Source organism: Oncorhynchus gorbuscha, linkage group LG17 (assembly GCF_021184085.1).
Source record: "Oncorhynchus gorbuscha isolate QuinsamMale2020 ecotype Even-year linkage group LG17, OgorEven_v1.0, whole genome shotgun sequence".
Lineage (NCBI taxonomy): Eukaryota > Metazoa > Chordata > Actinopteri > Salmoniformes > Salmonidae > Oncorhynchus > Oncorhynchus gorbuscha.
Genome location: NC_060189.1, coordinates 50,250,086 through 50,275,356, shown reverse-complemented (window position 1 = coordinate 50,275,356; position 25,271 = coordinate 50,250,086). Strand labels below are relative to the sequence as shown.

Genomic DNA, 25,271 nt, shown 5'->3' with positions numbered 1-25,271 from the left:
GTGTGGCATGAGTTGGAATGTTAATCTCAATGTCCTGGCTAAATTCCAAACCTGGCCCTCAGTTTCCAATGGGCTCATTCAACCTCTCTATTCCTGTCGTATTTGTAAATGAGAATGTGCTCTTAATTAACTTAATTTCCTCACTCCCTAGTAGCTGACCGGTTCTACATGATACTCTTTATTTCAGTCCTGGGCTCAGATTCACAAAACATTTCTTACGCAAAAACTTAAGAAATAAGTAGTTCATAAGTTAGTTCGTAAGTGCAATTCCCCAACAATATCATAAAATTGAATGATTTTCTCAGGAACTTCTCAACGATGTTTTTTTCTTGGCAACCATTTTAGCTAGCTAGCTATCTAGCTAGCAATGACAGCTAGCTAGCCATCTTGTTAGCATATTTCTTACTAAGATTACTGTTATAAAACATGTTCTTGGGTTTAAAATAATCAATACGGAAAATTTCAGATGACGTTTGTGAGTGAATTAAACATGTTCAATTGCTTTCTGGAGCTTTTTCTCTCACTACCCTGAGTTTAAGACAAAGGGTATCTTGGAATTAAGAACATTTCCAATAACTTCATTTTCAAGAATCAAATGTATTCTTAACTTTTTGCTTAAGGAAAAACATAAGAAATAGCACAAGATAATTTCCAATAAACTTTTTAAGGAATAGCAACTTTGCTTAACTTTATTCTAAAGTCTATAGTTAAGGAATAAATGGCAGTTAAGAGGAAATGTCTTAAGAAGGTTTTGTGAATCTAGGCCCTGGACCTGTCTAGGCCCTGGACCTCTATACCGGAGTATGTAGTTAATTACTTGCATCAGGTGTATTTGTACTGTCCTGTTCTAGAACGCATACCTTGTGGTTCCCCCCCAGGACCTTGATTGAAAATCCCTGCTCATCTAGAATCTAGAGGCACCTTTTGACTTCACACCATGTCATGTGACGATTCAAAGGGGGTGGAGCTCCACTAGTATAGAATGTGTGTGTATTCAGCCCAGACTCAGTTGAGCTGTATCTACAGACTGAGAATGACTAATTCATCATTTATCTGGTTTAGCTCTCTCTGCACACTCCCAAGCTGCAACGCTCAGCTCTGTCTCCCAAGTCTCTCCTGGTGGTGTGTGTGTGTGTGTGTGTGTGTGTGTGTGTGTGTGTGTGTGTGTGTGTGTGTGTGTGTGTGTGTGTGTGTGTGTGTGTGTGTGTGTGTGTGTGTGTGTGTGTGTGTGTGTGTGTGTGTGTGTGTGTGTGTGTGTGTGTGTGTGAGGCTGCGGTTTCCCTGGAACATTCTGCCCAATTCTGTTTGCTAAGTTTCTGCCTGCTGGTATGTTTCTAATCACCACCCAAGAGTTGCCCGTGTTTTCAAAACGTTGAACTCTCTAAGACCTGAAGACTTGTGCTGTAGGTCTCTTAGGTAATAGCTCAGCAGGCTAAAACACTGTTGTGGCATGCAGGATCTCTCCAGTGTGAGTATCTCTGTATCTCCACTGTGTGTGTGTATCTCTGTCTCCAGTGTGCGTCTGTGTGTGTGTATATCTCTTTCTCCAGTGTGTGTGTATTTGTGTGCTCTCTCCCGTGTTTGTCTAAGCACTCTTCAATGTTTCAAATTGTTCACAAAAGTTCCAAGATAGCGTAGCAGTGCAGACATGGTTTGATGTTCTGTACATTTTTGTATTTTTCATCTTTTTTTTGTATATATTTAAAATGTATTTTCAAAATCTTTTTTATTTTTACATTAAATATACCTTCCGGTAACCCGCCTCGCCCAATGTGATACGGATCCGCTATTTTTAGACCTTATAGCCAGAACCTCCATCAGGAGCTAGCCATCAGAAGCTAATCAGCTAATAGATAACTAGCTATTTAGTCATTGTCAGCCACTGCTAGCGGCCTTTACCTTCTGCACAGACACTAGCCGCTTTTAGCCTGGATAATACTTGCCAGCCTGCCAGTATCGGACTGTTTTCTCCACTACAACACCAGATTCCTGCCGTAAGCCCTGGACCATTACCTTCTGCCACTGAGTGTCCCAGCCCCGAATCTAGCTCTGAGCCAGGCCCACCTCCCGGCCTGCTCAGTGATCACTCGGTTACACAGCTGATGCCTCCCAGACTCTACCCCAACATGGATAGAATCCACTATTCCACCGGATCCTTGCCTTAAGCTCTGGACCTTTGCAACGGATCATCACTGCTAGCTAGCTGCTACCGAGTGGCTATAGCGGCTAATGTCCCTGTCCCGAAGCTAGCACCTGTTAGCCGCGAGCCAGGCGCATCTCCCGGCTAGCAAACTAAATTACTAGAACTACAATACCTCTTTCGCCAACTGGCCTGGACCCTTTGTCGACACGGCGCCCCGCCAAACCACCACGTCTGGTCTGCCGACGTAACTCCATCCACTGTGTCCTCAACCGGAATTCGGAGCAGGCACTTTTACTAGCCCCGGACTGCTAACTTTAAACGCTGTGTCTCCTGGTTGCTAGCGTAGTAACAACTACCCCGGCTTCCTTGTTTCATCTACTGCTGTTCACTGGACCCTATGATCACTTGGCTATATAGCTGATGCCTGCTGGACTGTTCATTGATCACGGTACTCCATTTTGTTTATTTATTTAAAAATATTTTTTAAATATTTTTTATCTGTGGGCCCCAGCCTCGAACTCAGGCCCTGTGTTTAGTTAACTGTCTATCTCTGCCCATTCATCACCATTTTACCTGTTGTCTTAGCTGTTGTTGTCTTACCCGTTATTGTCTTAGCTAGCTCTCTCAATCAACACCTGTGATTCCTTTATGCCTCGCTTTATGTCTCTCTCAAATGTCAACATGCCTTGTATCCTGTTTTTTAGGAGAGTTATCATTGTTTTACTTTACTGCGGAGCCCCTAGTTCCATTCAACATGCCTGAGATACCTCCTTTGTCCCATCTCCCACACGTGCGGTGACATCACCCAGCATTACTAGCGCTTCCAGAGATGCAACCTCTCTTATCATCACATCAATGCCTGGGTTTACCTCCACTTTACCCGCACCCCACCATACCTCTGTCTGTACATTATGCTCTGAATCTATTCTACCACGCCCAGAAATCTGCTCCTTTTATTCTCTGTCCCCAATGAATTAGACGACCAGTTTTGATAGCCTTTAGCCGTACCCTCATCCTACTCCTCTGTTCCTCGGGTGATGTAGAGGTTAACCCAGGCCCTGTGTATCCCCAGGCACTCTCATTTGTTTTATTCCGTAACCGAAAAAGCCTTGGTTTCTTGTATGTTAACATCAGAAGCCTACTCCCTTACTCACTGCTTTAGCACACTCTACCAACCCTGATGTCCTTGCCGTGTCTGAATCCTGGCTTAGGAAGGCCACCAAAAATTCTACAACATTTTCCGTCAAGATAGAACTGTCGAAGGGAGGGGAGTTGCAATCTACTGCAGAGATAGCCTTCAAAGTTCTGTCATACTTCCCAGGTCTATGGCGAAACAGTTCGAGCTTCTAATTTTAAAAATGAATCTCTCCAGAAATAAGTCTCTCAATGTTGCTGCCTGTTATAGACCCCCCTCAGCTCCCAGCTGTGCCCTGGACACCATATGTGAATTGATTGCCCCCCATCTATCTTCAGAGTTCGTTCTATTAGGTGACCTAAAGTCCTACAATCGAAGCTAGATGCCCTCAATCTCACACAAATTATCAACAAACCCACCAGGTACAAACCTAAATCCATAAACATGGGCACCCTCATAGATATTATCCTGACCAACTTGCCCTCCAAATACACTTTTGCTGTTTTCAATCATGATTTCAGCGATCATTGCCTCATTGCCTGCATCCGCTATGGGTCCGCGGTCAAACGACCACCCCTCATCACTGTCAAACACTCCCTAAAACACTTCTGCCAGCAGGCCTTTCTAATCGACCTGGCCTGGGTATCCTGGAAGGAAATTGACCTCATGTCATGTTTTGTCATTTATTATCTTGTCTTGTCCCTGTGCTTCCCATTCTATTCGTTTCCCTCTGCTGGTCTTATTAGGTTCTTTCCCTCTTTCTATCCCTCTCTCTCCCCCTCCCTCTCTCAGTTGCTGCCCCTCTCATTTACTTCTGTCAAGTCTCTCTCGCTCTCTCTTCTCTCTATCGTTCCGTTCCTGCTCCCAGCTGTTCCTATTCCCCTAATCAATCATTTAGTCTTCCCACACCTGTTCCCGATCCTTTCCCCTGATTAGAGTCCCTATTTCTTCCTTTGTGTTCCGTTCCTGTCCTGTCGGTTCCTTGTCTAGAATTCACCGTGCTGTGTTTGTGTATCGCCCTGTCGTGTCGTGTTTTCCTCAGATGCTGCGTGGTGAGCAGGTGTCTGAGTCTGTCTGGTTCAAGTGCCTTCCCGAGGCAACCTGCTGTTCACCTGCTGTTCAAGATCGAGTCTCCAGTTTGTCCTCGTCATTTCGAGTGAAAGTTGTGTTTTTTGTTTGTATTTACTTTACTGGATTAAAGACTCTGTTTTCGCCAAGTCGCTTTTGGGTCCTCTTTCACCTGCATGACACCTCATTCCGCCAGTCGAGGATGCCTGGTCGTTCTTTAAAAGTAATTTCCTCACCATCTTAAATAAGCATTCCCCTTTCAAAAAATGTCGAACTAAGAACAGATATAGCCCTTGGTTCACTCCAGACCTGACTGCCCTCGACCAGCACAAAAACATCTTGCGGCGGACTGCACTAGCATTGAATAGTCCCCGCGATATGCAACTTTTCAGGGAAATCAGGTACCAATGCTTTTTCAAAAAGCTCCCAAAAGGTTTTGGGACACTGTAAAGTCCATGGAGAACAAGAGCACCTCATCCCAGCTGCCCACTGCACTGAGGCTAGTTAACACTGTCACCACTGATAAATCCACGATAATCGAGAATTTCAATAAGCATTTCACCATGGCTGGAGAAGCTTTCCTCCTGGCTACCCCAACCCCGGCCAACAGCTCTGCACCCAACGCAGCTACTTGCCCAAGCCTCCCCAGCTTCTCCTTCACCCAAATCCAGATAGCAGATGTTCTGAAAGAGCTACAAAACCTGTACCCGTACAAATCAGCTGGGCTAGACAACCTGGACCCTCTCTTTCTAAAATTATCCACCGCCATTTGGTTTCTCAAATGACTGCCTCACCTGGTTCACCAACTACTTCTCAGACAGAGTTCAGTGTGTCAAATCGGAGGGCCTGTTGTCCGGACCTCTGGCAGTCTCTATAGGGGTACCACAGGGTTCAATTCTCGGGCCGACTCTTTTCTCTGTATATATCAACGATGTCGCTCTTGCTACAAAGGCTCCTTTACTCACGCCACCAAACATACCCTCGTAAAACTGACTATCCTACCGATCCTCGACTTCGGCGATGTCATTTATAAAATAGCCTCCAACACTCTACTCAGCAAACTGGATGCAGTCTATCACATGTGCCATCCGTTTTGTCACCAAAGCCCCATATACCACCCACCACTCTATGCTCTAGTCGGCTGGCCCTCGCTACCAATTCGTCGCCAGACCCACTGGCTCCAGGTCATCTACAAGTCTATGCTAGGTAAATCTCCACCTTATCTCAGCTCACTGGTCACAATAACAACACCCACCCGTAGCACGTGTTCCATCAGGTATATTTCACTGGTCATCCCCAAAGCCCACACCTCCTTTGGATGCCTTTCCTTCCAGTTCTCTGCTGCCAATGACTGGAACAAATGACAAAAATCACTGCAGCTGGACACTTATATTTCCCTCACTTTAAACATCAGCTATCTGAGCAGCTAACCGATCGCTGCAGCTGTACATAGCCCATCTATAAATAGCCCATCCAACTACCTCATTCCCATATTGTTTTTATTTACCTTTCTGCTCTTTTGCACACCAGCATTTCTACTTGCACATCATCATCTGCACATCGATCACTCCCGTGTAAATTTGCTAAATTGTAATTACTTCGCTACTAATGCCTATTTAAATAAAGGTGACATTTTTAAAAAACTCTGTGTTTGCTCCCCCCAATCCCACAGTAGGCGAGATCACATGATGCAGTATAGAAACTAAAAGTGGCATCAAAAGTGCCACACACGGTGTGCCACCAAATCGGGCAAATGTGTTTAAAAATGAATACTGTCCTGATACCGGGAGCCCGGATTCAATGGAATAGTGATGAGTGGGGCTTTCTGAAAGCCTAACCCCACATTTAGGCCTGGACCCGGTATTTCTCTGTCTCCTGCGAGGCAGCTCTTCAGGGTGGGAGGGGTGTCTTATTAGGGTTGTCGCGATACTCGTAAGTATCGTGGCAAGGAAACAAAACATGAAGCGAATTTAATCTCTTAAGAGAAACAGTCCTGATGTTCACCTAGAGTCACATTTGTTTGTTTTGCAAGCTCCTGAGTGGCGCTGTGGTCTAAGGCACTGCGTCTCAGTGCAAGAGGTGTCACTACAGACCCAGGTTTGATTCCAGTCTGCATCACAACTGGCTGCGATTGTCCCTTAGGGCGGTGCACAATGTCCTAGAGTTGAGCGGGTTAGGGTTTGGCTGGGCTATCATTGTAAATAAGAATTTGTTCTTAACTGACACACACACCAGAGGTCCAATTAGTGAAGAGAAGTCACCTCAGACAGGCCCAGCTCCTGAGCTCCCATCAGAATCAGATATGAATTTAAAATGGAAAATGTATGTGTTCATGCAACAACAACAAAAAGTTGCATCGAACAGTATCGCATCAATTCGTTCCCCTAATCATACCGAATCGTTTGAAACTAAAACATATAGTTTCTGTATTATATCGGAGCCCATGCATCTAGATGCATATTGAATCGTTCATCAAAGGAGAGATGCACATCCCTAGTGTGTGTGTGTAGATGTATTACTATCTGTGTGTGTTGCTATGATTTAATCTGTTTTAGGGTGTGTTTATGTGTGCGTGTGTGTGAGAGAGAGAGAAAGAGAGAGAGACACAGTTTATGTATTTTTGGGGCCTCTCGCCGAGCTGTCAGAGAAGTAATTACAGGAGTATCTGAGCTGTCTGGGATGGAGGGAGAGAGTGGTGGGAGGCAGGCGAACGGATGGGATCTACTCACTGTTGTGGAAAATAGGATTCATTTTCATGTTGAATTGAAGATAGTGGATCGTTTTTTAATATAGGGATTAATAAATGTGACTAAATGCTCAGAATTCCGGATAAGGTATTGGCACGTCTATGGTGAACATGTTGCATAAACATGGTCAGAGACTTGGAAGTTAGAGGAGGTCAGAGACCTGGAGGTTAGAGGAGGTCAGAGACCTGGAGGTTAGAGGAGGTCAGAGACCTGGCTGTGTGGTGCCAGGACAACAACCTCTCACTCAACATGATCAAGATCACGTGATCAAGACACGTGATCAAGGAGATGATTGTGGACTACAGAAAAAGGAGGACTGAGCACGCCCCCATTCCCATCGACCGACCGGGCTGGGGTGGAGCAGGAGTAGGTAGCCTACATAAGCACGGCACACACACTGGAATAGATTTTCAGCTGGCAGGCAGACACCGGAATATGTTTCTGAGTGACAGAGCGAGGGCTTTGCATACGTGCTTTGTGCGTTTTTAGTGGGACTGGAAAAAAATGCCTGGAGCGCAAAATAACTTTATTAACTGGTTACCGTGCTCTTTAAAATAACGGTTCTATTCCGGCACATTATAGATCACTTTCATTCCCGGCTCTGGTTCTGTTTCTCAAAAAATATAATTTTGAGGTTTTCGGTTCTGTTTCCTGAACCGGTTCCAACCCTTGCTAGTAGTTGCAAAATGGAGCCCAAACCCTGCATAATTGGTTTCCTATATGCAGGAAACCCATTGGGCACAGATGTAAGTTCAACGTTTTGATTTACATTTGTTTGAGTTGTCAACTAATGTGAATTCAACAAAACATTTCACCATTGTATTGGATTTAGGTCAAAAGTTGGGTGAAAAAAAATGAAATTCCCTTACATTGATGCCTTTTTCAAAAATCCTATCAGTTCTCCACGTTGATTCAACGTCATCGTTGAATTTTTGTTGTTGAAATGACATGGAAACAACGTTGATTCAACCAGTTTATATGGGAAGGAAGAAAAAAGGAGTGGAAAACCTCTTCTCTGTATATCACGATGCTATGGGTTTTCTGTCCATTCTTCTTAATTAGTGTTCGCGTTCCACCACCTAATGGGATTTGACTGCAATATATGGTTTGTTAGCCTGTTAGCCACCTAGCGTTCCTTGAGAAAAAAAACATTGAGAATAGCCCCAGAATCACTTACAACTAAGACCTCTACCACGCTCATGTCCTGTAATCCTTGTGTCAGTTTGTTTCCCCACTATCTGAGTCACCTCATCAGTCCCCTACTGTGCCATGCCCAGGCTTGCCTCTCCAAATCAAAACTCACACACCCACTCAAAACAAATTCACCTGGGTGTCTAATGGGAGGTGGAGGGAAGGTGATAATCGCACTGTGTTGGCTATGGACAACACTTTGATTCCTGCTGCTTGGCCATCCCTGGCCTGTATCCTTATGCCACAAAGTTGAAAATCAAAGGGCCCCTTTTGAAAATAATGGAGTTGGCCGCTGGGGCTTGCCCAAAGCACCCGGGCAGGTGCCAGCTCTCTTGTGATATTCCTGATCTGGTGACCATCATTACAGTGGACCTCTGATGGGACACGGAAATCACTTTGATCCTCTGATATTTAACGGCAGAAAAAGGGTTGATGGGATTGGAACTTAGGACCGAATGGGGTTGTGTTTGTGAACCCACTCAGTATGGATCCAGAAACGGGCAGCCTTGCTATTTGACATCCTCTTCTCTAGCGCACAGTCCAGCACAGTGCCAGTGTAGGGTCCTAGTTTTGCATTCACAGTGCCCAGGAAGTAGATCAGGGACTGCAGCTGTGGTGCACTGGGGGCGTGGTTCTGTGAATATATTTTTCTCTTACGACTGTATCTGATGGTGGATCTCTGAAAAAATACAGATTGATGCCGAAGGGGATGGCTGCCATTTTACAATCCTGTAACCAATTGTGCTGTTGTGTATGTTTTTTTCACGTGATTTGTAACTTATTTTGTACATAATGTTTCTGCCGAGAGCTTCTAGATATCAGGACTGCGATTACTCACCCCGTACTGGAGGAATACTTTTCCTTCAACGAGTCAAATGGGAAGGATTTACTTCAGATGCCCGACAAGGCCCTCATCCCGGTCATTCGCAGGAGAAAGAGACAGAGGTATCGGGGACGAAGGTCCAGGTGCCTTGTAAGGATCCGTCGACGAGAGGGTAATCTAGCTATACCATTGGTTCTATTAGCCAGCGTTCAATCAATCGATAATAAAATAGATGAACTACGATCACGTATATCCTACCAACGGGACATATACAATTGTAATATCTTATGTTTCACGAGTAGAGGCTTAACAACGACATGAATAAAATACAGCTGGCAGGTTTTAAGCTTTTTCGTCAGGATAGAATAGGATAGCGGCCTCTGGTAAGACAAGGGGTGGCGGTCTATGTATATTTGTAAACAACAGCTGGTATACAAGGTTTTGCTCGACTATTTACCCCAGAGAGTTTCCATCTGTATTTTTCAACGCTGTCTTTATACCACCACAAACCGATGCCGGCACTAAGACGGCACTCAATGACCTGTATACGGTCATAAGCAAACAAACCAGAGGTGGCACTCCTAGTGGCCAGGGACTTTAATAAAGGGAAACTCAAATCCGTTTTTACCTAATTTCTATTAGCATGTTAAATGTGCAACCAGAGGGAAAAAAACTCCAGACCACCTTTACTCCACACACAGAGACACGTACAAAGCTCTCCCTCGCCCTCCATCAAGGAGCTGGACTCTAACCCGGAAGCTTATAAGAAATCCTGCTATGCCCTCCGACGAACCATCAAACAGGCAAAGCGTCAATACAGGACTAAGATTGAATCATACTACACCGGCTCCGACACTCGTCGGATGTTGCAGGGCTTGTAAACTATTACAGTCTACAAAGGGAAGCACAGCCGCGAGCTGCCCAGTACACGCGAGCCTACCAGATGAGCTAAATTACTTCTATGCTTGCTTCGAGGCAAGTAACCCTGAAGCATACATGAGGCCATCAGCTGTTCCGGATGATTGTGTGATCACGCTCTCCATAGCCAATGTGAGTAAGATCTTTAAACAGGTCAACATTCACAAGGCCGCAGGGCCAGACGGATAAGCCGGACGTGTACTCCGAGCATGCGCTTACCAACTGGCAAGTGTCTTCACTGACATTTTCAACCTGTCCTTGACTGAGTCTGTAATACCAACATGTTTCAAGCAGACCACGGTAGTCTCTGTGCCCAAGAACACTAAGGTAACCTGCCTAAATGACTATCAACCCGTAGCACTCACGTCTGTAGCCATGAAGTGCTTTGAAAGGCTTGTCATGGCTCACATCAACACCATTATCCCAGAAACCCTAGACCCACTCCAATTTGTCTACCTCCCCAACAGATCCACAGATGATGCAATTTCTATTGCACTCAACTCTGCCCTTTCACACCTGGACAAAAGGAACTATTTGAGAATGCTATTCATTGACTACAGCTCAGCGATCAACACCATAGGACCCGCAAAGCTCATCACTAAGCTAAGGACCCTGGGACGAAACACCTCCCTTTGGACTTCCTGACAGGCTGCCCCCAAGTGGTGAGGGTAAGTAACACATCCGCCATGCTGATCCTCAACACAGGGGCCCTCAGGGGTGCTCGCTCAGTCCCCTCCTGTACTCCCTGTTCACTCATGACTGCATGGCCAGGCATGACTCCAACACCATCATCAAGATTGCAGATGACACAACAGTGGTAGGCCTGATAATCAATAACGATGAGAAAGCCTGTAGGGAGGAGGTCTGAGACCTGGCCATGTAGTACCAGGACAACAACCTCTCCCTCAACATGATCAAGACAAAGGAGATGATTGGGGAATACAGGAAAAGGAGAACAGAGCACTCCCCTATTCTCATCAACGGGGCTGCAGTGGAGCAGGTTGAGAGCTTCAAGTTCCTTGGTGTTCACATCACCAACAAACTATCATCAAACAATCATGGTCCAAAAACACTAAGACAGTCGTGAAGAGGGCACGACAAAGCCTATTCCCCCCCAGGAGACTGAAAGATTTGGCTTCGGTCCTCAGTTCCTCAAAAGGTTCTACAGCTGCACAATCGAGAAAATCCTGACTGGTTGTATCACTGCCTGGTATGGCAACTGCTCGGCCTCCGACTGCAAGGCACGACAGAGTGTAGTGTGTACGGCCCAGTACATCACTGGGGCCAAGATTCCTGCCATCCAGGACCTATATACCAGGCAGTGTCAGAGGAAGGCCCTAAAGTTAGTCAAAGACTCCAGCCACCCTTGTCATAGAATGTTCTCTCTGCTTCCGCACGGCAAGCGGTATCGGAGCGCTAAGTCTAGGTACAAGAGGCTTCTAAACAGCTTCTACCCGCAAGCCGTAAGACTCCTGACCAGCTAATCAAAGGGCTACCCAGACCCGTCTTTTACGCTGCTGCTACTCTCTGTTTATTATTTATGCATAGTCACTTTAACTCTACCTACATGTACATATTACCTCAATTACCTTGACTAACCGGTGCCCCCAGACATTGACTCTGTACCGGTTCCCCTTATATAGTCTCGCTATTGTTATTTTACTGCTGCTGTTTAATCTTTTTTTCACTTAACACTTTTTTTCATCTTAAAACTTCTTTAAGCATTGTTGGTTAAGGGCTTGTAAGTAAGCATTTCACTGTAAGGTTTTATTCGGGGCATGTGACAAATACGATTTGATTTTGTGAGCAGCTGAGGTAAGGTGCAGTGGTGCCCTGGGCTACGACAAGCTGTGACCCACATGGCTCACCCAACCCACACCCCCCTCAGGGCATCAAGTACAGTAGCCCTTACACAAAAGGTCAGGGCCCCATGTGAAGCAAGTAGTGCTGAGCGATTAACCGAAATGTCGTTGATTTTCTTTTTTTTACAACTAATTGACCGTCACCTGTTCAATGATTTCCATTTTGTTCGAGATTGATAGCTGATATTCAGCAGTCATAAAAATATGCCTTATTTACTTTGAAGACCTGTTACAGTTTTCAACCCATATAATCATATAATCAAAATATTATAGAAAATAATAATTGAACAGAAACTGAACTGACCTCAAAAAGCACTAATCGTTCAGAACTTGAAGCAAGATGAGTGTTTGGGACAATTACGCAGCTATGTTATTGTGTAGCAGTCAGTACATCCTAACAGCTAGCTAGCCTAAAACGCACCTTTTCAGATCCTCGTGTTGGACTGAACCGTAATTTCTCTGTCATAATGACACACTGAAGATGTTGCCTGGGGTTGTTACACCTGCAGGCCAGTGCTACATCTGGAACGGTGACACAAACAGCCTTGGTCACGCCGTTCAGGTATGAGCAAATACGATACCTTAAGTAGCGCCCGTTCACCGGTTTGATGTTTGCCGTCTATGTTTTCGGAGGAGAGGTTGCAATTAACATTGGAGACGCCAAAATGTCACAAATGAAGGATGGTGTAATCGGAGTGACAACATGACAGTGAACAACTCCGCCCAGGGGTTGGGGGGCGGGGGGTTCTGTCTTGCTCCACGACCAACATGGCTGGTCCTGTCATCTCGCTTCATTGCCACCAGCTGTGTGGGCCATGTTGACATCCAGTGTGACACCACCCATGGTGTTTTGTCATCACGGCTTCCTCAGCTTCCCGAGGAGAGACAGTGAGTGCGCCGGACAGGTACATGCACAGCGTATGATCCTCAAAGCCTTGACACGCTGTGGTCTAGCGGTCCGTAAAAATTGACTAGCAGCCCGGCAAATTGAGAATGAGATCGGGAACTAGGGAGGATGAGCAACTTTGGTGGAATTTTTTTGTGGCATGTTCTGTGAGTAGGTGCAATGTGGGATTCAGTTGACTCAAGTTTATCTGAGTATTGTTAAACCACAGCGCTATCACACCCTCGGATTCGTCCTGCTGTGCCGAACACTAAGATAAATAAATAGGGAATTGGAAGAACTTGACGATTGCTTTCTGATTTCCACGAATATAACAGTGAAAGTCATTTCCTGAAAGGTCTTCAAGCGCCCATAAAAGTACTTTGTTTCACTTAACAAAATGTACATTTGCACAGAATTAAAAACTCACTCTTGTCTGAAGAGTCTCTGAATACAGACAGAGGGAAGACCCTGACAGTCTGTCTGCAAGACATCTTATGCCAAAAGCTGCACCCTTGTCTGAGAGAAGAAGAGACAGAATCCCAGATGGAAAGTCAAGTCAAGTCAAAAGCACTCTCCGAAATGTCAAGAGCTAGGTAAGGGCCTTGAAATATCTGTGGTAATGTGAATCTCTTGGGGCTGCAGTCAGGTTCTCTCTTCTCTCTTCTGGCACTCGTCCGCCCCGTGTGACAGCTCTCGACTCCTGTGATTTATTAACTGGTGGCAATGACAGTTCACGTGCGGTAGCTTACCGCAGAATCAGCTTTCATTTATACTGTCTCGAATCGTGGGATTTGTTTTGTCTGTCTCGTCTTTTGTGGTCGTCTTGTGTATTCCGTTGTTGCTTTGTATTCTTTCATCTTTTCCTTTGTTATGTCTGCTGGTGTGAATTGGTGGAATGCCAAATGTTTACATATTGCATATAGGATAACCTACTGCGTTTTATATGTTCCACAAGGTTGTGGTGCTTTATGTATTGATTGCAATTGCAGAATCTGCCTATGCCCAGAGAGAGCGAGAGAGCGAGAGAGCGAGAGAACAAACCAGGCAGGCAAGCCCAAATCTACCAAACTATTCCGACTGGTTAAGGCAAGGGTTAAGGTTTGGTTTAAGGTGAAAACAGAAGAAGAAAAAAACAGAGCACAGCACTAGGATTAAACCTGTGATCCTCGGAGCCACGTGCCTACTTGATGCGCGTTCACGTTGCCTCTAGTGGATGGTATCGAAGGCGCCTCCTGACGTCCTGGGGGCCTGGACAGAATATTGAAGTAATATCTGGTGTGATCCCGCTGATACTCTACACTGCTTGCATTAACAGATTGTTTCACCGTGCTTTCTGAGGCCTGGCCATTTTCATTTCTAAGCCGTTCGTGTTATGGTCTCCGCTCTTGAAATAGCCTTAGTAGCGAGGAGAGAACAGATTAACTCTGGAGAGGCGGGCCTCATCATTCATGCCTGTCACCAGCCCTCATTCATAAACACAATATCTGCAAATCCAATAATGTTACAAACGTTTTTTGTTTGTTTGTTTGGAGCCATCATATTCTATCTTTGTTGTGCTGGTGGCAGCGGTGGGATATTTGGGGTTAATTCCAACTAGTCCCTACTAAATACCCGCCATGCCCATCTGTGACACATATCGATTTTATTGACTTAATACGCCACGTTACTTTTGTGAAAGAAACACTTGAACTATTAACCATTTTATCGATGGCCCAAGTACAGAAGGTGAACGTTCAATGTGAAGTTACAATTACATGAATGTCAGATATGCATTCACCAACATCTATGTTTTATCTGCTCATGACACTGTTCATGACACTGTTCATGACACTGTTCATGACACTGTTCATGACACTGTTCATGACACTGTTCACACCCCTCTTGTTTTGCTGTTTTTAAGCTAATTCCCTGCAATATTTTACACATTTATGTCTTATGTATGTTCATGTGATATCGGAGTGACTCAAAGTTCACAACAAAAGCAAAACAACAGATGACATGGGCTAGTTGATCAACTGGGTATTTCCGACAAGTTATAAATAGCTCTCTCTACAATGACTGACATGACAAGAGGAAAACTGCTGATGCACTAGCCAATTTTGAAATTGCACCTTGTGCATTTTACCGTTACAACTTTCAAGTGCACTGTAATTTGAAAGTCCAACTGAGTTCCTTTTTCATTTGTTCATCTCGCCTAGTTTGGGAACCGCTTGTAACAATGTGTGCTGAGAGTCGGGAAGCAAGTTCAGGGAGTGAGTGTTTTAATAATGAAATGAAACCAACACATAACACAAACAACACACTGGCATGACCCAGGAACAGAAACAATAACGCCTAGGGAAGGAACCAAAGGGAGTGACATATATAGGGAAGGTAATCAGGGAGGTGATGGAGTCCAGGTGAGTCTAATGATGTGCAAGTGAGCGTACCGATGGTGACAGGTGTGGGCCATAACGAGCATCCTGGTGACCTAGAGGCTGGAGAGGGGGCACACTTGACACTGCTGCCATACATTATCATAGATGGCTTTTTAACAGCTAGCTAGCCTATGCATAACACAGTGCCAGGGGCAATAGTGTTAGGGCCCTTGTAACCTTCTCCGCTTACTGACACTTCGACCTTGGTGCCTCGCTGACCCGCAAGTTGCGTAGTTTACACTTTGACTCTAGGTGTTAACATTCCCACCTCATTAGCGGAGCGTAACCGTGAGGCTACAGTTGGCCGCCGCTGACGGGCTTGGACTCACTCCGACTCGCTCTACCTGCTGTCCTTAAAAAAGGGCACGCCGCTCGAGGTATTGAAGGTATCTTCTCCATGCTGCTCCATTGCAAAAAATGTATCTCCACTGCCTGCCAAAGAAAAAGACCAGGGGAGATTCCCTCATGCATAAATCCTTATCAAAGTTGGTGGCAAGTGAATGAAAATGAAAACTTGGAAGAGCTGGGCTGTATTTCCCCTTAAGCTAAATTAATACTTTGAGGGGTGTGTCAATCACCGGGTCTAGCCTCCACGGTGACAAGAGCTGATAGAAGCCAGGCCTCAGGGCACTTGAAAGCCAGCCGAGCAGCCTGTAAGGGCTCTGTCTCACAACCTTGTCAAGGTCCAGGCTCTGTATGAACACTCCAAGCAGCTCAAATAGTCTAAACCCTGGTCCCAGCTTTGCTTTAGCGAGTCTCACGTTGAGGAGGGGTAATGCAATCCTGGTCTTATAGGTTTTAAAGACGAACTCCTCGACCCTTACTGTCTCCGCCCGTAAGTTCTCTCCACACAGCTTGAGAAACATCTCTTTGTTTTAGCCGCCAGACCTTTTGTGAAGCCTAATCGTGACAATAGCAGGTGCACATAATCCTCTTACAGAGGTCTCCTGGATGACAGATCCAAGAGGACGAAGCTTCATTTATTGCAGGTAAGGTCTTCGGCTGGAAGTCAAGGAGTGATGTGTGTGGAAAGACAATACTTCAACGCTACTGCAATGTTGCTGAGTCGTTGTAGCGATGTTGTAGAAGCGTGGTACTATGCTGTCTTTATGTTTAGCTCACGTCTGACACACAAGGAACTCGTCACTAACAGGACCAGGTTTATGACACACATACAGTACTGTAGGTACTGTAAAGCTGTTAACTGCCTGTTAAGATGAAGTGAGACACCACACTTGCTGTATATTTTGTCAAATGTTGGTTCAAGGAAAGTCAATTAACTAAGTCGTCCAGACCCAGCTGCTATTTCATTGGTGTCTATGGGAGACACACCCAATTAAGTAGGAAAGTAATTTATTTTTTCAATAGCTAACGGCCTGGGTGAACTATCTTAATTTATCCACCATCTTTGCTGCAAGCGATCGAATCGTAATGTCTGTGGAAATTTGGGTTGACTTTGGATATCCTTATGGGGCTAGTCAGGGACCATCAGTAAATTACACATTATACTTGAGGAATATGGTAAAATTCCAGTAGCTCTAAATTACAATGACTAAAAAACCTAAAAACAACTATAAATTGTAGAAATTCTTATACAAATATTGAAATAATTTAAAGGTGTGCAACATGAAAATATTGTCTCATTGACATTGTGTAATTTATTGACAGTCCCTAGCTAAGAAACAAACAAACACACACACAAACACAATGACACTCACACACTGACATACACATTTACACAAGCATATGCAGATTCAAAGGCATTGTTTTTCTCTCATCATAAGCACCTAGTTGTCAAAGTAGTTGCCTTGAAGCAGATTGCTGTGTAGTGAGGTATGCAAAATGGTAAATGTAACCATCGCTGGCTGAAAGAACCGAAACACAATTACCTGTCCGTCCATTCAGCCACTTATTTAGTGACATTAACATTGTGTTTGTCTTGATGACTTTGATTGTGCTCATTGTGAAAGGATAGAATATTTACTAATAACCATGGTCTTTGTTTTCTCTCTCCTTATCTATATGTTCTTTCTCTCTCTCTATGCTCTCTCTCTCTCTGTTCTCTCTCTATGCTCTCTCTATGCTCTCTCCCTCTCTCTATGCTCTTTCTCTATGCTCTCTCCCTCCCTCTCTCTATCCTCTCTTTCTATGCTCTCTCTCTCTATGCTCTCTCTCTCCATGCTCTCGCTCTCTCTCTGTGTGTCTCCAGGCAACATCTTTGTGGTAAGCCTGGCTGTGGCCGACCTGGTGGTGGCCATCTACCCCTACCCTCTGGTCCTCACCTCCATCTTCCACAAAGGCTGGAACCTGGGCTATGTCCACTGCCAGATCAGCGGTTTTCTCATGGGCGTCAGCGTCATTGGCTCCATCTTCAACATCACCGGCATTGCCATCAACCGCTACTGTTATATATGTCACAGCCTTAAGTACGACAAGCTGTACAGTGACAAGAACTCAGTGTGTTACGTCCTACTCATCTGGGCATTGACCATTGTGGCCATCGTGCCGAATCTCTTCGTGGGTTCGTTGCAGTATGACCCCAGGGTGTATTCGTGTACGTTCGAGCAGTCGGCGAGTTCGGCATACACTATCGCCGTGGTCTTCTTCCACTTCATCCTACCGATCATGATCGTCACCTACTGCTACCTGAGGATCTGGATCCTGGTCATTCAAGTTAGGCGACGGGTCAAACCGGACAATAGACCAAAACTGACGCCAAACGACGTGAGGAACTTCGTGACTATGTTTGTGGTGTTTGTGCTGTTCGCCGTGTGCTGGGCACCGCTCAACTTCATCGGGCTGGCGGTGGCCATCAACCCAGAGGTGGTGGTGCCTCTCATCCCCGAGTGGCTCTTCGTGGCGAGCTACTTCATGGCCTACTTCAACAGCTGCCTTAATGCCATCGTGTACGGGGTGCTCAACCAGAACTTCCGGCGCGAGTACAAGCGCATCGTGGTGTCGGTGTGCACGGCGCGAATCTTCTTCCACGGCAGCTCCAATGACGCGGCCGAGCGGCTCAAGAGCAAGCCGTCGCCGCTCATCACCAACAACAACCAAGTCAAGGTGGAGTCGGTGTGAGAGGACCAGCTGGTCCCAGTGCCCTCCCTACCCCTCCCCCATGGTGCGAACCCATCGATGTCTATACATCTGTAAAGTGGAAACCAGCAATATGGCGTAAGCTCAAGCTTCACCACTTTGCTCCTTGTACCTATCAAGTACACTGCAGATCTATAAACATCGGAGGGGTAAAGGAGCCCAGGGGAAGGGGTAGGGAGCGATTTGGGACTGGGTGATACTAACACATAGAAACACACATGGACAAAGGGGAAGGGGGGATTAAGGGAACCAATGTGACATAAATGAGTTAAATTAGTTTAAAAAATATAAGTGAACGGAGAAAAATGACCAAATACAAAAAACCTTCCACTTTCCGGACCGTCCGTGATCTGTGCTATCTTCACCTCTATACAATCAGAGCGAAATGGGGTAAATGTATCTGTCTTTTGCAAAAATCACTTTTGTTAGTTTTTTTCGATACCTAAAAAATATATAATGTACTTTGTTTTCATGTTTACAGTGATGATAACAGTGATTCTATGTAAGACATATATGTTTTTATTTTGTATGAAGTATATGTTATATAGATATACAAGAATATATATCAGGTTCATTTCACCAACATCGATAATCCGATGAAAGAAAATGACTAAGGTTGCAAAATTCCTGTAATTACTCAAAAGTTCCTGGGTTTTTCAGAAATTCCAGTTGGAATATTCCCAGAATCAGGAGGGAATAAACAGGAACCTTCCAACCAAGATTTATGGAAAACTGGGAACATTAGTGGAGTTCCCTGAATTTTGCAAACCTACAAATGACAAATATATCATGCCATGAAAGCCAGAACATTTCTGCAATGTCTGGTCACAGACATAACCAAAAGTGTTTTACAGATTTTACCGACGTTAATGATCATTTTTGTTGGGGTGTGACACTGTTACACTCCTTCCTTTTGGAAGGGGAAGCAACATGTTTGGATTGCTGCTTGTTTCACAATGCCCTGCGGAACTGTTTCCATCGTTCGGTGGAATAAATATGTTTTGTAAGCATGGGATTTCTTTCTGACTCACTTCTCAATCCCTTTCTGTCTTTTTCTCTCTATATCTCTGTGAGCTCTTTGTATGCATGGATCTGAGGAATCGTTCATATGAAAAATAAAGGATCAGATGTAGACATGGGGGCTCCTATTTCAGTACAGCACAACAGAACACGAGCGCACACACATATTGCAGTTCAGTTTGTTCAAATCCAATGTAATCTTTTTATTTAGATATTTTCTTGGAAAGTTATTTTGTTATATTGTTACATAAGGAAATATACTTAGTAAAGACAGTTGGGTAAAATGGACGACCTTGCCATCAGCCAGTACATTTTCACCTCTCAGCCGTTTCCTTATGACATATTTGATGAAAGCCTTTGTCAGACGACGCTCACTAAGATAAATACACTTTCAAACCCACTGAATACACTTTCATTGCCTTCGAAAACACACCAATCTCTCTCAGGCTGGGGCTGTATCGATGCGCAACGTTAATTGATGTCCCCCGACTTGGCTGATGTCCTGGCTCCACAACCCTATTTTTTTGTGCCCAGAACCAGAGATCGACAGTGCTACAAAGCTACAAATCTGCTCAGGTAATATGTGATTCGACCTGGCCCATGCAAAGGCTCAATCACTAACATTAGCTGTAAACCAACTCGATATCTATCCTGGCTGGAATTCACATTTTTTAATGATAAAATGGACTATATCAGTTTGGATTCCAGGCGATTTGAAACCACTATCTCTCATTGCAAAAGTACATTTGTTTACCACTGTTAATGATATAATTTGATAGCTTTCAGATATTCTATTTCTAACAAACAAGATTTTTCCTTCAAACATTTGAATACACTTCCTGGGCCCAGGACTCTGTAACAACTAGCTGGAAATAGTGTTTGACTTGGGATAAAAGAGTTGTCTTTTCCAATTCGGTCCATTAGACTAGTTCACCAACTCACAAATGCTATAAAGCTATAAAGACCTTTGACTATTCACTTTTAAGGGTTCATACACATTTTTTCATGACATCTCCATTACCTTTAACCACATTTCCATGACTACTATTACAGTCTACATTAGAAACTAAAGCATTATTGACACTGGGAAGCTGCTGTTACTGATCCCATGCAGGTCTACCGTCTTCTGCCGTTGTGCCCTTGATCAAAGCACTTAACCTTGATGTCAACATGTGGTCAACCCTCCATCTGGAGAGCTCCTGGGTGTGCAGGCTTGGCTTCTGATCCATCCCTGAAACACCCAAGGCTGCTTATCAAGGTCCTGTTGAGCAGCTGATGTTTAGGCTACAATTTGGTTAGACCTGGGCTTGAGGGAAAGCCTGCACCCCCAGTAACTATCCTGGAGGATAGTTGCCACCCTTGATATAAAATATTGCAGCATTACAATCAAATACTTTTGTCTTTTATAAAACGATTCCCTCATTCAATGAATCAGAGATCAAATGGATAAGGTAGGCTACTTCTAAGCAAGGTATCCAACTAGACATGTTTTCATATCAGTCTCAAATATTTGTGTTTGAGGGGAGATCTATGCAAAGCAAGTTATTTGTCATTTAGGCTATTCTTAGAATACGTTTTTTACATTGTCACAATTACATGGCTACTGTTTAATAGAGGGTCATCCCAGCCAACGGTTGCCAATTTATTTAGGCTATCTACAGTGCTGATGGAAAGGCGACAGTGACATTAATGCTTAGTTAGCTATTGTTAACTAGAGAGATAGCCAATTCAAAACATGACTTGTAGTAGTTATCTAGTTAGTCTGTTACCTGCTGCTAAAATGTTGCACTCTCTCTATTGGGGGAACGGCCCATTCGCACTAACACACACCCAGCTAGCAATGAGGAATCGGCCCAGAAGCGGCCCTCTTCTGGGGGGCCAGAACTGATTGAATCGGCCCGGAATTGTGTGCCAGACTCAGCCCGGAATCAAAATGAATGACTGCCCAGAATCCGTTTCCATCTACCGGCATCGTACGAGAATCCACCCAGAAGCGGGCCGATGCAAATTCAAATAAATGTATACAAAATTACCCGATTTAGTAATTTTAAATATTAAGAATATTAATTTTATACATACACATTATACCCATCCACAAAAGAAAAATAGTGTCGGAGGAAACACCATACACCTGGCCCACCACAGGAGTCACTACAGCATGATGGGACAAGGACATCCTGACCAGCCAAACCCTCCCCTGACGACGCTGGGCCAATTGTGCGTCGGCTCATGTGTCTCGAACCAGCATCTGTAGCAACGCAGTTTGTACTGCGATACAGTGTCTTAGACCTCTCCACCACTCGGGAGACTCCATCCTCAAAGTTTGTAATGCTCATCAATTGCCTTGCACAAACTATCAAAATACTCAACTACTACACAGGACTCTTAAACAATTTCATTTAAATGTTAATTGTATTTTTCGATCAAAGAAATAATTAGAAAATATGGAAAAAATAAATAATGAAATAAAGTCAGAAGTTTACATACACTTAGGTTGGAGTCATTAAAACTTGTTTTTCAACCAGTCAACAAATTGCTTGTTAACAAACTATAGTTTTGTCAAGTTGGTTAGGACATTTACTTTGGGCATGAGACAAGTCATTTTTCCAACAATTGTTTACAGACAGATTATTTCAATTATAATTAATAATAATAATAATAATATAATATATGCCATTTAGCAGACGCTTTTATCCAAAGCGACTTACAGTCATGTGTGCATACATTCTACATGGGTGGTCCCGGGATCAACCCACTTGGCGTTACAAGCGCCATGCTCTACCAACTGAGCTATAGAAGGACCACAATTCACTGTACCACAATTCCAGTGGGTCAGAAGTTTACATACCCAAGTTGGTTCACAAGTCTGGTTCATCCTTGGGAGCAATTTACAAATGTCTGACAGTACCACGTTCATCTGTACAAACAACAGTGCACAAGTATAAACACCATGGGAGCATGCAGCCGTTATACAGCTCAGGAATGAGGGGCAGGGTAGCATAGTGACTAGCGCACTGAGCTAGTAACCTAAAGGTTCCAAGTTTGCAACTGCATACGGGGACAAAGATCAAACTTTTTGGAGAAATGTCCTCTGGTCTGATGAAACAGAAATAGAACTTCTTGACCATCGTATGTTGGAGGAAAAAGGAGAAGGCTTGCAAGCCGAAGAACACCATAGAAAATGTGTGACCAGAACTGAAAAAGCATGTGCGGAGGCCTACAAACCTGACTCAGTTACACCAGCTCTGTCAGGAGGAATTGGACAAAATTCACCCAACTTATTGTGGGAAGTTTGTGGTAGGCTACCTGAAACATTTGACCCAAGTTTAACAATTTAAAGGCAATGCTACCAAATACTAATTGAGTGAATGTAAACTTCTGACCAACTGGGAATGTGATGAAATAAAAAAAAGCTGAAATAAATAATTCTCTCTACTACTATTCTGACATTTAACATTCTTAAAATAAAGTGGTGATCCTAACTAACCTAAGAAAAGGAATTGTTATTAGGATTAAATGTCAGGAATTGTGAAATAATGAGTTTAAATGTATTTGGCTAAGGTGTACCACATCCCCACATCCTAGCCATAAGTAATACTGCCGAAGGCGGCCCAGAATCGGAACACATGATGTCGTCTGAGTCTGACTCTCAGCCGAGTGCCCTGACTCTCAGCTGGAATCGGCCCTGATCCACTGCGCTAGCTGGGCACAGACACAAACTAAAGGGTCATTACGATAATGGATATGTTCATTTGTTGGGATTGATAATATTTGAAGGTGTGCATTCATGAATTACATTAGCAAAAATTATTACACTAATTTCCATGACTTTTCATGACCTCATTGACAACTTGGAACAACGCATCGTGCGCATTCAGGCTGGTGCATTTTCAGTCTGCACATCCTCGAACAGCCTGCTGTCACACACAGATTTACAGATAATTAAACTTGAACAAAGCGGATTCATGAAATGAATACCCACTTTCAATTGCCATTCGATGACGATCCCGTCATCATTCCACTTTGATCAATCTTTTTTTGCATGTCAAATCCTTTTTGCATGGGCCGGCTATAGGCTACTTTGTTTTACAGTGATGAGTATTGCCTTTGTTGAAGGACAAATGTCATAGGCTCCTCGACTGTGTGTGACTCGGCCCGTTTAATTCCTTTTTTTATTTGATTTAATAGGATCCCCATTCGCAGACGCCAGACAGCTAGTCTTACTGGGGTTCGACAAATAATGGAAAAAACATTATAGACAAAATACTTTACAATTTACATACATTTAAAAACGTTAACATGTTGTGTGTGTTTGTGTGTGTGTGTGCGCATCTATCTGTCACTCATGCATGTCAATGTACAGTGGCTTGTGAAAGTAATGTAAATGTAAATGTATTACAACCTTAAAATATATTTTTTGGGGGGTTTGTTTCATTTGATTTACACAACATGCTTACCACTTTGAAGATGCGAAATATTTTTTATTGTGAAACAAACAAGAAATAAGACAAAAAAAAACAGAAAACAGAAAATTACAACTGCAAGTCTCTTAGGGTATGTCTCTATAAGCTTTGTACATCTAGCCGCTGGGATTTTTGCCCATTCGTCAAGGCAAAACTGCTCCAGCTCCTTCAATTGGGATGGGTTCCTCTGGTGTACAGCAATCTTTAAGTCATACCACAGATTCTCAATTGGATTGAGGTCTGGGCTTTGACTAGGCCATTCCAAGACATTTAAATGCTTCCCCTTAAACCACTCAAGTGTTGCTTTATCAGTATGCTGAGGGTAATTGTCCAGTTTGAAGGTAAACCTACGTCCCGGCCTCAAATCTCTGGAAGACTGAAACAGGTTTCCCTCAAAAATGTCCCTGTATTTAGCACCATCCACCATTCCTTCAATTCTGATCAGTTTCCCTGTCGTTGAAAAACATCCCCACAGCATGATGCTGCCACCACCATGCTTCACTGTGGGGATGTTGTTCTCGGGGTGATGAGAGGTGTTAGGTTTGCTCCAGACATAGCATTTTCCTTGATGGCCAAAAAGCTCAATTTTAGTCTCATCTGACCAGAGTACCTTTTTTCATATGTTTGGTGAGTCTCCCATATGCCTTTTTGCGAACACCAAATGTGTTTGCTTATGCAATGGCATTTTTTCTGGCCACTCTTCCATAAAGCCCAGCTCTGGGGAGTGTACGGCTTAAAGTGGTCCTATGGACAGATACTCCAATCTCCACGGTGGAGCTTAGCAGCTCCTTTAGGGTTAACTTTGGTCTCTTTGTTGCCTCTCTGATGAATGCCCTCCTTGCAAGGTCTGTGAGTTTTGGTGGGCGGCCCTCTCTTGGCAGGTTTGTTGTGATGCCATATTCTTTAATCTTTTGATAATGGATTTAATGGTGCTCCGTGGGATGTTCAGGGTTTAGGACATTTTTTTGTAACCCAACCCTGATCTGTACTTCTCCACAAATTTGTCCCTGACATGTTTGGAGAGCTCTTTGGTCCTTTGGCCCCTTGCTTAGTGGTGTTGCAGACTCTGGGGGCTTTCAGAACAGTTGTATTATATACTGAGATCATGTGACAGATCATGTGACACTTAGATTGCACACAGGTGGACTTTATTTAACTAATTATGTGACTTCTGAAGGTAACTGGTTGCACCAGATATTATTTAGGGGCTTCATAGCAAAGGGGGTGAATACATATGCACACACCCCTTTTCTGTTTTTTTCTTTTTTTAAATAAAATGTAGTTGTTTTTTAATTTCACTTCACCAATTTGGACTATTTTGTGTATGTCCATTACATGAAATCCTAAAAATCTAAAAAATGACAGGTTTTAATGCAACAAAATAGGAAAAACCCCAAGGGGGTTGAGTACTTTTGCAAGGCACTGTATACACACAAGAAGTAGGTCACATGGGTGAGAGGTGTTGTGCCATGAGGGGTTGCTTTATTTGTTTTTTGAAACCA

General features: G+C 43.9%; 1 protein-coding gene across 1 annotated transcript in view; it reads left to right on the top strand.

Annotated features, from left to right (window-relative positions):
- Nucleotides 1-19,301, top strand: part of LOC124001747 (melatonin receptor type 1A-A) — a 54,035-nt gene extending 34,734 nt beyond the window's left edge. Inside the window, exon 2 of the mRNA XM_046308779.1 lies at nt 17,400-19,301. Coding sequence (XP_046164735.1) covers nt 17,400-18,268 — 869 coding nt within the window. The 3' untranslated portion in view covers nt 18,269-19,301. The remainder of the gene's footprint in view (nt 1-17,399) is intronic.
- The last annotated feature ends 5,970 nt before the right edge of the window (nt 19,302-25,271 follow it).